At 63.8% G+C, this 11,171-nt stretch overlaps 1 protein-coding gene across 1 annotated transcript; it reads left to right on the top strand.

The window, feature by feature from the left end:
- Window positions 1-2,270: 2,270 nt before the first annotated feature.
- Window positions 2,271-5,958, top strand: LOC123935928 (testis-specific Y-encoded protein 1-like). The gene is made up of 6 exons (XM_045996777.1): window positions 2,271-2,384; window positions 2,856-3,731; window positions 5,085-5,162; window positions 5,324-5,435; window positions 5,637-5,782; window positions 5,887-5,958. Exons 1-6 carry the CDS (start codon window positions 2,271-2,273, stop codon window positions 5,956-5,958), a joined length of 1,398 nt encoding a protein of 465 aa, XP_045852733.1.
- Window positions 5,959-11,171: the final 5,213 nt, after the last annotated feature.

Here is an 11,171-nt window from a genome sequence, read left to right as displayed (position 1 = left end):
GGACAGGGCACGATCAAATCCCTGGCTGGCAACACCTTCACAGCGAATCCACAGGGGCCTCACTCTCAAGGTCCTTCAAAGAGCTGACAAATCCCCCGAAATCTGCATGGGAACACGGCAGCCCTCCGGGGAGATTGGTGCTCTCGCACAGTCAACTCTGCCCCGCTGCCCGGCACTCTCTGGGGCGGGGGGGCGGGGGGGGGAGCGGGGGGCGGCGGGTGGGGGTGTGTCCCGGCCGCTTCCTTCCTCGAAGCGGCATGGCCAAGACCACGGGCGCTAAGGCTCTGGAGCATGTGCTTCTGTCCCCGGCGGCTCCGGACTTGTCTTGTTCCTGTACGCGTCTGCTTGTCTCGGCCCAGGGAGGATCGTGCGCGTCCCTCTTTGCCCGTGTCTGTCGTGCTTCCTGAGCGTGGCGTGGCGTGGCGTGTCTTGGTCTGGGTCTGCCTGGGCCGTCACGTCTCTGATCTCGCATCCCTGCCCGAGCCCACAGAGGCACAGCTGGGCCTGCATAATGGCCTTTGGCCCTGGTGAGCCTCTGCCCTGCCACAGGCGCCAGGCTGTTGGCCCGACTTGTGTTTGGATGCATTTCTATCGCTGAGACAATCTGCCCGTGAACTGGACCCCGTGGTTTTCAACTTGGAGTCAGAGGAGGATGGGGCTGCCTCAGTAATCTAGGGGAGCCCCGAGGAGTCCTTGGCTGCCAGGGCCGTAAGGGATGCGCTGACGCATCCTTGGGAACAGGGGAAGAGCCCCGCACCTACTGCCGGTCAGCGAGGGGTAGGGATCTCAGTGGCCCGGCCTCGGTCATGAGGTCACTCATCTGCCTCACTCCTCCCACTTGCAAATGCTCTGTGGCTTTGGGACTCAAAGGCCAGTCACCTGCACGCAGCGTAGACGTGGCCAGCTTTTTAAAAGGCCGCCCGTGCTGCTGTCGCCCACATCTTCCTCCAGGGCCGTGAAGCCAGCCTCCTTACTGACCGGGGCCGCCTGGCGTCCACGATGGCAGTGCCTGGGTTCTGGGTACGCCCTGCCTGCCTGTTTCCACCCTCTCTTCCTCCCGGACTTCCTCATCGGCTGTCTGATCCATGCTTTCGGGAAACATGACTGCGGACCTCGTTGACACCACGGGATGGAGCTGTGCTCAGCCCACCTTTGGCTTCCCCACACGGGGGTGGTCCCTTGCGCGTAGGCAATGTGTCCTTTGGGCCTGGAGGCCTTGCAGTGTATGAACTGAGCTGGGGGCCGACCAGTCCCTCCCGCCCGGCCTCCGCCCTTCCTCGCTCCGTCCCCGAGTCTGCCTCCCCAACCCTGCCCGCGCCTGTCCCTCCCGCCCCGGTCCCTCTCCTCCCCTCTCCCCGTCCTTCCCGTTCCCCCTCGCTCCCCCTCGCTGCTGCTTCTCCTTCTGGGCTTCTCTGCGTCTCCTCCTAGTCTCCCCACGTCCCCCCTCTCCCTGTCACCACCCCAGCCTTCCCCCATCTCCAAGGCTGTGCTGTTTGTAGTGCAGTATTGCCACAGGGCCCTCCGCGAGTGTTCTGGGTACGGTTGCATGTGCTAGGTCAGTTTGGATTCATTGCACCAGTAACTCCAACGTCTGCACTGTTTCAGGGGCCGGCTCGGGAAATTTGCCTTCTCCCCTCGGACGGACAGGCCTCTTTCTCCCTGCAGGCGCCCCTCTGTGCGCTGACAGGGCGAGTTTGCGAGAGAGACACTTGGGCCCACCAAACACCCTGCCCGTAACCTCGAGGCAGCTCCTCCTGCTTCTTTCCGCTCAAACTCCCCCAGGACAAACCCACCATTCCTTTTCAATGAGGCCCTCCCACGATGCAACCGCGACAACGCTGGCAGCCTTGCCGTCCCCCACGGGGACTTCCTCACACCTCCGGGGGCACCCGTCCTATCCGCCCGCTGACCCCCTCCCCACCCCCCCACACACACCCTGGAGCGACCCCACAGGAGGGCAAGGACCTGGTGAGTACCAGAGAAAGGGCACATGTGCCGTCAAGGCTCACTTGGCCATCCCCTCCCCGGCTGGCACTCCACTCAGCCACGGACACACACTAAGGGAGAAGTTGGAGCAGAGTGGGAAGGAAGACTCAGAGAGCCCCCGCATCAAAGTCAGGCGTCGGAAGAGGACGCAAGGAGCAAAAGAGAGCCAGACAGAAAACGGAAAGGGGTCGCGCAGAGCAAAGTAGCCGGGGCGCGCGTTTTACCCGTGGCTGGGTCCGAGAAAGAGGCAGTTTCTCTTTGGACTAAGCGTCTGGCCCCTTGGCATGCCGCCGGGGCCCAGTCCCGGAGCTCACTGGGGCCGGCCTAGCAGCTCTGTACGCACCCTGGTGGCCAGGCACCTGGGCCCCCTTGCGAAGAAATTTCAGGGGAAGTACTCGGTGTGCAGTTTCCTTCTCTTAAGGACAGCTGGGGCAGGGGTGGGGCGGCGGGGGTTGGGGTCGGGAGGCCGATGGTCCCTGCGCCCAGCCCCTTGGGGGCGCCCCGGCTTCCCCCCCACCCCCCCACCCCCGGGCAGGTCAAGGGGAAATCCAGGTGACAGCGACGCGGCCGCCCTTGGAGCACCAGCCGCTGACCCCAGGGCTTTCCCCCACTTGCGCTAAGAGGTGCGCGGGAGGCTTTCGGGCGGCGCGCAGGCACTGGATTCAGCCGCTGGGTTTCAATTCCTGGTGCCAGCCGAGGGGGTCCCAGGCGGACGGGTGAGAAAGGGACCGTGGGTCTGTGATGCCAGGGCACTCGCGGGAAAGGCCTGAGCGGTGTCTCTGAAGAAAACGTTTGGGGTCGCGAGGCGCGCAGGCCACAGTGGAGGACGGCCACTGGCGGGCTCCCTGGGTGGCTCTTGCGCCCGCAAGGGAAAGGCTGGTGGTGGCCACGCCCCCTGGCCTATCACTGGTTGGACCCGGAGCTCCCAGCGTTCTGCGCGGGGCTCAGAGTCTCCATCCAGCCCAGGCCGCAGGCGTGGCCGCCCAGGCCCCCCCACGCCCGCCCCTGCGCCGGCGCCGGCGGCCCCCGCCCCCCACCGCCACGCCGGGCGCTTTGCGCTCGCGGGCTTCAGGCCGGCGCACTCTGATAGGCGGCTGCTGCCCACCGCCCTTCCCGGGCGCGGGAGCTGCACCTGCCGGCCCCGCCTCCATTGCCTTCCCTCCGCAGCTGCCTGGGCTCAGGGCCGCGGCCACATGGAGAGTGAGTCGAGGTCCGCGGAAGGCGGGGCTGCCCCAGAATCCGGGAGCACCTTGGTCCCAGACGGGGGCGGTGAGGAGGCGGCGGCCCTCAGGGAGACCGGCTCCTGCGGGCACGCGGGGGCGCTTCTGGCCCCAGAGGCTGCGGGGGTGGTGGCAGAGGCTGTGCGGGAAGCTGAGGCCCAGCAGGGCACAGAGGAGGCCGGCGCGGGGGAGGAGTTGGTGCTGCTGGTGGAGGACGTCATGGCGGTGGTGGAGGTGGTGGCGGTGGAAGACGAGGTGCTGGCGGTGGAAGACGAGGAGGTGGCGCCAGCACCGCCGGTCGAGGAGCCCAAGGAGCTGCCGCAGGCGGAGCCGGTGCCGCGGGCCGACACAGCCGGCGCCCCACTGGCCGCGCTGGAGGTGGTTCAGGAAGCGCTCCGCTCCGTGGACGCCCAAGCCACCAGGGCCTACATGCGGCTGAAGCGCAGGGTGCATCAGAAGCGGAGCTGTCACCTGGCGCGAAGAAGGGCCATCATCCAGGCCATCCCTGGCTTCTGGGCACACGCCGTATCCTTCCTCCTGCTGGCTGGGTTTTGGCAGCTGTGGAGGAGAGTGGGAGCAGGGCGGCAGGGAGCAGGGCCACAGCCAGGGGCAGGAGAGCTGCGGGGATGGGCCCGGCTCCGGCAACCATGGGCCCCACCCACCTCCAGCCGTAGGGACACCCCCAGCAGTGGGCCCACCCCCCAGCAGTGGCCCCAGCCTTGTACTGCGCAGCATAGCGGGCCAGGGTCCAGCAGCGGGTGGTCCCCGGCCAGGTGGGTGGGGGCGGGGGTGGGGGGGGGGTGTGGGCGTTGTGGGGGAAAGGCAAGGGCTGAGACCTGTGCTGTCCTCCCTGAGCAGAAGCCGCGGGCCAGTGCTTTGGGGCCGCAGCACCCCAACACGCCTCTGCGGTCCCGGAACCCGTGTCAACTCTCTCGATTCCTAGCGAAGCCCAGTCACACTTGTCTCAGAGCAGATGTCGGAAGGAAAGGGTTTGGGGGGTACCTGGGGCAGATGGAGAGGCTGCCCACTTCATTCCCTGTCCTTCGAAACCCGTATTGTTCCCGTTCCCGAGTTGACGGCAGACCCAGGGTTGTGTGCGCTTGCACCCACTGAGAGTCAGTCAGCAGGCTGCCAGGCTTCAGCGGACCCCAGGACCCGGGACACGGTGCAGCGGGTGCTACGCACTCGGCCTCCCCAGGCCCTCCTGGGCAGGCTGAGGCCCCCGGCCCAGCTGCTCACAGACACGGTTCCTCCCTTCCTGCCTCAGCCTCTCCATGTCCCCCACCCTGTCTCTCTGTCTCTCTGCTCCCTGCCCACCCTCTGTGTCTCTTCGTCGGGACTTGGGTGTCCCTCTCTCCCCTCCTTCCCGCCGGGTCCTCCGACCCTCTCTCGCTGACGCTGCCGGGCTCTTGCTTGGGACCCTGGGTGTGCAGCCATGCTGCAAGTGAGCGGAAGAGCCCCCTTGTGGCACAGGAGGTCCCGCAAGGGCCCCGGGCTTCAGGTGAGCAGCCAAGCCAACAGGGCCGTGAGAGGGGGACCGAGCACATCCAGACAGCCAAGGAGGTGACTGACTGCCTCCTGGCACAGCCGACCACGGGCACGGGCCAGAGGGACGTAGGAAGGGAGAGCAGGCAGGCTCTTGGTCTTGCCCTGCGGGGCCCCGTCAGCCTCAGCCCTGTTGATCCTCGAAGGCCGGCGACGCCCCAGCGCAGAGCACGGGTGATGACGGGGCACGCGCTGAGGAGGTTGGGAGGGAGGCAGTGCCTGCTGTTTCCGCACACGCCGCATCGGGTCCCTGGCTCTGCGTCGGGAAGGGCCGGGTCGCCCCTGCTTCTCTTTCCGGACCACTGGACCTGGAGGCTCCTTGACCCAAGGCAGATCCTGAATCACCCCCAGATATCAGCCGTGAAAGGTGACCAGGACCCAGACATGCTCAGCTACTTGACCGATTTAGAGGTTCGCCCCGGAGACTGAGGCCGGCGGCCGTGCCTTGGGAGTGGGGTGTGAGCCCGAGGGGGTGCGGCCGAGTTGCTCGGAGCCGCGGTCAGTCAGTCACTCAGGCCAGCCAGGGGACACGTCCCCCTCCCCCTCCCCCTCCTCTGTCTCTGCCGGGGCAGGTGGAGGAACTGGGTCGTCCCAAGTACCGCTGCAGGTTGATGTTTTACTTTGGGAGCAACCCCTACTTCCGGAACGATGTGATCGTTAAGGAGTATCACCTTAGCATTGCCGGTAGGAGTGGGCTTGAGCTTCGGGGGAGCTGGCGGAGGGCCGCCGGGCACGCGGGCCCGGGAGCGGGAAGGGAGGAGGACGGGGGACTCGCGGCGGGCGAGGGGTTTGGCACCGGAGCGGGAGAGCTTGTAGGTTGAGAGGCGAGAGCGGGCGTGGGTCCTAGGCCATGGAGAGCCTCCCTTAAGTTTCCTCGCCCTGCAGGATATAGGGCCACTCGGTGCACTCCAGTCCAGTGGTTCTGGGATTATGAACGTGGAGCTGCCAGCCGCAGGCGAGACACCAGCAGCCTGAACTTCTTCAACTGGTTGTGTGACCCCCGCTGCCCGGGGTCCGACAGGATCGCCGAGGTGAGGCCCCTGCAGCCTGGGTCAGCAACGGTGATGCTGGAGTCCCGGCTGCTGGGGAACGGGCCGGGGGCCCCGTGCTCAACTGGCCTTTTGTCCCCTACCAGGTCATCGTCGAGGACCTGTGGCCCAATCCCTTGCAGTACTACCCGAGGCAGGAAGGCAGCCTGTGGGGATGAGCGGAGCGGAGCGGAGGGCCTGTCGGTGAGGAGCCCGGAGGGCTGGGTCCTGAACTGTGTGTGGAGGGTGCCAGGGACAGTCAGTTGAGTGGCGGAGAAACTGGAGGCTCGGAGGAGCCTGGGCCCACGGAGCAGGTGGCAGGGTGGGAAGTGAGCCCGCGGGAACTCAGAGCACCCACACGGGGCGGAGGATGTGTCTAGTCCGGCAGCTTCACGCCCCCTAGGCCGTCCGCCGGGAAATCCCTGGTCCATCGGGCGAAGCAGGGCTTCTCCACCCCACTTTCCTGAACTGTCTCCCACGGCTGGCGGCCCCTCGCTCGGTCCTGCTGCCACGCATTCCGTTGGGGATGGCCTGCCTGTTTTTGGGAGTCGGGCTCCTTGTCCCATCCCACTCTTGGGCCACGGTTCCCTGACTGCCCTCCACGTTCCTGAGCACCGCCTGTCCTCCCACAGCCATACGGACGTCCTCGGAAAAGGTCCTAGGCCGTCTGCAGGAAGGTCGTGGCGCCCTCGCGGAGGAGGAACAGGCGTCTCCCAAGGACAAGGCCTGCTCTCAACGTCACCTTGGCAATCAGTGGCATCATCCATTTTCACAAAGGGCTAAGACTTTTGTGTGGTTTCTCCTGTTTCTCCGTGTGTGTTAGTGTGAGAGAGATGCGTGTGTCTATGTGTCGGAGCATGGCAGATGGGTGGACGTGGACACCACAGAGCATCCCCGTTTGACCACCCAGAAGTATTTGATGAGGCCTCCCCCGTTGAGAGACATGGCGCCTACGGGGTGCTCTGCCTGCACGCGATAGAGACCGGGAAAAGGTTCAGCAGGGCAGCTCTAGAGAGCATCCTGCCCATAGCTGCAGGGACAGGGGGAAGGGCCATAAACAAGTTCCAGAGCACTTTGTGCCCATGTGTCGGTTGGTATCGGGGGCACAGGAGGTGGCCACGAGGAAATCAGCCTCTTGGGATCCTCCAGCCCCGATCCTGTTGGATCCCATGGGTGGGGGTGATGTAGAGCATGGGGGCAGGGCCCGGCAGGGCTTGGCGTGCGGAGAGAAACCCCCCCTCCCTAGGCGGGACCTGGCAGAGGATGGGAAGAGGCAGAGCTCTCTCGGTGAAGTCTTGTTCTTCAGAGCAGGGCACACAGGAGGGGCAAGGTCCTCCCAAGAGGGGCCCTCGTGGCCCCAACGCTCTAAGTGCCATCCTATTCCCATCGCTTGGAGAGCTTTCCCAAGTTGCTCTGCTCCTGGAAGTGTGCCCTGCATTGCTGAGATGCGACGTCATGCATGCTTCTGGTCACGTCACGTCCCGCGCCAAAACCAAGGGTCCCGGGAGGACCAAGCAGGAGGTGGTCACTCGCGATCCCTGGGGACCTCACCCCCCCCCACCCCGGCAGGTACCACCACCCACCGCGGGGGACTTTCCACGGATGTGTGAGGGAACGCAGGGGCGCTCCATGCCATGGGCTGTGTGACATCGTGGGTGTGCTGTGTGTGAGGGAGCAGCGGTGGGCGGGTCCGCGTGCGTGTGTGTGTGTGTGTGTGTGTGTGCGTGTGCAAGCACGTGTGGCCGCCTGAGCATTCCTCGGAGCGGCGGGCCGTGTGTGTGTATGATCCCGCACTTGCGTGTGTGGACTTGTGCGTCCTCTTTGGCTCCCCTGTGTGCAGGACAGCATGTGTGCTTCGGTGCTGCGTGTGTGCGTTTCGTGTGCGCGTGTGTGGCAAGTGTGTATGCCTGCATTCCGGAGACAGTGTGTGCTTTTGTGTCTGTGTGTTTGCACACCCATGGGAGAGTGTGCGGCAAGGCCTCGTGTGGCTGCATGCACATCGGGGTCGTCTGTGTTCTCGTGTGCTGCGTGTGCATGTCGGCATGGGCACACTTGTGCCTCTGAGTGTGGCCACGTGTGCGTGCCTCGTGGGTGTGTAGGCTTCAGTGCACGCATGTGAGGGTTTGTGGGGAGCGTGCACGTGTGTGTGCTGGACGCCGTGTGTGTAGGTGTCTGTTTCTTGGGTGTGTGTTTACATGAGCAGGACTGTGTCTTGGTGTGGCCGGCTGTCATGCCTGGGAGCAGAGACCGTGTGTTTGTTGCGTATGCCTGTGCTTCGAAGCACCCAGGCACGTGCGCACGCGTGCACGCAGAATTCCGCAGGCCAGCGTGAGGTGAGTCGTGGGTATGTTGTGTGCACGCATTTTCAGGCACCGCTGGGTGTGTGACCCTGCAGGGCTACACCTGTATGGCTGTGGGCCAGAGACCTTGCATGTGAGGGTGTAGTGTGCATATCCTTGTGTGCCCACAGATTGCTGTTGGGTGTGGTGGGCTTGCCGGCCCAGGGCTTACTGTGGTGTTCTGTGTGTATCTGTGCTGTAGGTGTCGCCACCCCTGCATGCCTCTGTGTTGGAGACTCTGTGTGTGTGTGCGTGTGCGTGCGTGTGTGTGTGTCTGTCTGTCTGTCTGTGTGTCTCCGGGGCCTTCTTTGTGCACCGTTGTGCTGGAGCGCTGCCGTGAGTGTTGTGGGTGCATGTTTCCATGTGCACTTCCGTGTCCAGTTGCGGGGCTGAGGGTGCATGACTCTGTGACAGAGCTAGGATGTGTGCAGGGGTGCCCGTGCAGGGCTTGTGTGCGTGTGTGTGTGAGTGTGTGTGTGCTCAGATGGGTCACGGTCCGTTGTGTATGCCTGTGGGCTCGAGGCCGTGGATGTGGTCGGGTATGTGTGTTAGTGTTTGGGGGCACACACGTGTACGGTGTTGATGGTGAGGCCACCTGTGTTTGCCTGTGCCGGACCCTGTGTGAATTGGGTGTGTTCCGTGCGTGTTTTTGCGAGCACTTATGGGGCTGCATGGAAGGAACGGTGTGCATACCCCAGGTCCAACTGCACGAGTGTGTATGTAGTGTGTACAGTGGGTTCGCATGAGGGTGTGTGTGTGTGTGTGTGTGTGTGTGTCTGTGTACGCGTGTTTTTCCTAGGATGCAGAACCAGGCTTTTGCTTACATTCTTCCCTCTCCTTCGGGGCACGTGTGTGTGTGTGTGAGTGTGCATGCTCAGGTGTGTTGGGGTCAGTTGTGTCTGCCGGTCGGCCAGAGGCCGTGCATATGGTCTGTCGTGTGTGTGAGTATGAGTCACCTGAGTCACCCTGGTCACACGTGTGGATCTTTATTTGGCGTGGGACCACACGTGTATGCCTGTGCCAGACATCTTGTGGGAGTGCTGTGGCGCGTGTGAGTGTGTTGACAAGAGCACCAGTGTGTCTCCATTCAGGGGCTGGTGTACAGGCCGGAGTTCAATAGAGACACGTGTGTCTTTAGTGTATTCGGGGGGTTTGCATGAGCACGAGTGTCTGTGTGTGTCTGTGTGTGTGAATGGAGCGTGCTGGGGTGTGTTTGCATGTACGCGTGTGCGCCGTGTGTGTGTGAGATCTCCATGCCATTGGAACTGAGGTGACGTGTGCGTGGGTGTGGCACGTGCATGTGTTGGCACGGACACGTGTGTGTTGCAGTTCCTCTGTGTTTAGAAGAATAGTGTGTGGATCTGTGTGGCCCCATTCACGCCAGGGTGTCAGCCTCTGTGTGCGTGCGTGCGTGTGTGCCCATTTGCCATCTCCATGCCTTTGATTCAGAGATCAGGTGTGGGTGGGTGTAGCATGTGCCTGATTTGCAGGAGGACGTCGGTGTCTCGCGTCTGTCCGTGGTTAGAATAGCATGTGAGTGTGATTGTGTGTGGACTCATGCACCTCTGGGTGCCCGGAGTTTGCCTCTGCTGCGTGTGTGTGTGCACGAGTGTACACTTGGGCCATGTCCATGCCTTTGTTTCGGAGAGCGTGTGTGGGAATGCGTAGCCACCTGATGTGTGCCCAGTGACCGTGTGTCTGTGTCTGCGTATCTGTCCCACCCACGGAGGTTCAGGCTGCTGAGATGCATATGCGGGAGCATCGCCGTTGAGCAGAGGCAGGAGAAGCTTCACGGGCAGCGACGTGATCAGCCTGGGTCCTCGTCGCAGGGAAAACCTGAAGTCTGGTGCCGGGGCGAAACACGGGTCCGATGGAGGCCCCCAGGGAAAAACACTGAAATGTCGAAGGCCGATGTCACCCGTGGTCCTGGGCGTTACCGTGGGTACGTGCGTGCGAGCTCTTCTTCGCGGCAAGGGGCAGGTGGGGTGCCTGAGCTCATGGGCTCATGAGGTCGGTGCTTACGATTCTGCCTGGGAATCCCCATGCCGAGGAGGGGATGGGCCCGTATGCTGGCCCAGAGGGCCGAGTCACACAAGCTCTGGGACGGCATCCCAGCGGGCGGAGGTCCTTCCCCTGGGGATGGTGGTGCTGGGCAGGGAGAGGAGATGAGCGAAAGGCCGGCTAACGGGGCTCCTGTCTTCCCTGCGGTAATGACAGAGGTCAAGGAGAGGGGGGAAGGACGAGCCAGGGCCAAAGACGCCCCGTGTCCAGGTTCGGTGGATGGCGGGGACAGTTCTGCGGAGTGCTCCCCGTGGATGTCCTCAGACACATCCACTGCACACAGCACGGTGGGACTGCAGATTCATTAGTCCGTCGAACCCCAGAGCCCGTGCTCGCTACTGGTCTAGCAAGGGGCCGGGCTCTTGCTGACACAGTCACCCTCTGCACCTCCGAACCAATGTGACGGAGTGGGGACCGGGCCCCGAGGGGGGACTGTTGGAGTGGGGACGGCGGAGGGGCGAACGTAGGAACGACGACACTCTCCTTCTGGCCCAGGAGGCTGGAGGGAGTATAAAGTGCCGGGAAAGGTGCGCTCGCAGCACAAGCGCGCGCATACACACGCACACAGAGGCACACCATCGGGTGAAGCACCCCACCCCCTGCCACGGACTCTGTAGCCACTCACATGCACTGACACATACACTCGGCCGCAAAACCAGGCGACCCCCCCACGCCCAAACACACACACACACACACACACACACACACACCGTGATTCGGTCACTCTCACGTCCTGACAGGCACACACTCCCCCTGCCAGGCACACACCCGCCACACACTCACGTGTCCAGAGGCACCCTCATACGGAGCAACCCACGCTGCCCCATGATCCCCAGTTCCCTGCTTCCCTAGGTCCTTGGCTTGGGATCCCCCAGATGGGCAACAGAGGAGAGGGCGGGGTATTGCTGAAGCCAGACCCAGGACACCCACCCGTGTGCGGTCCGTCCCACGCGGACCCTGAGGCTCACATGCCCCCTTCTCCACGGTCTGCA

The sequence above is a fragment of the Meles meles genome, chromosome Y (assembly GCF_922984935.1).
Source record: "Meles meles chromosome Y, mMelMel3.1 paternal haplotype, whole genome shotgun sequence".
Taxonomy (NCBI): domain Eukaryota; kingdom Metazoa; phylum Chordata; class Mammalia; order Carnivora; family Mustelidae; genus Meles; species Meles meles.
Note: the sequence above shows the minus strand (reverse complement) of the source record. Positions and strands in the feature narration are given on the sequence as shown.

Coding starts and splice junctions, on each gene's coding strand:
- LOC123935928 (XM_045996777.1), top strand. CDS start 2,271: ATGCCGCCGGGGCCCAGTCCCGGAGCTCACTGGGGCCGGCCTAGCAGC. Junction 2,385..2,855: donor AATTTCAGGGGAAGTACTCG/GTGTGCAGTTTC, acceptor TGCGCCCGCAAG/GGAAAGGCTGGTGGTGGCCA. Junction 5,783..5,886: donor GGTCCGACAGGATCGCCGAG/GTGAGGCCCCTG, acceptor GTCCCCTACCAG/GTCATCGTCGAGGACCTGTG.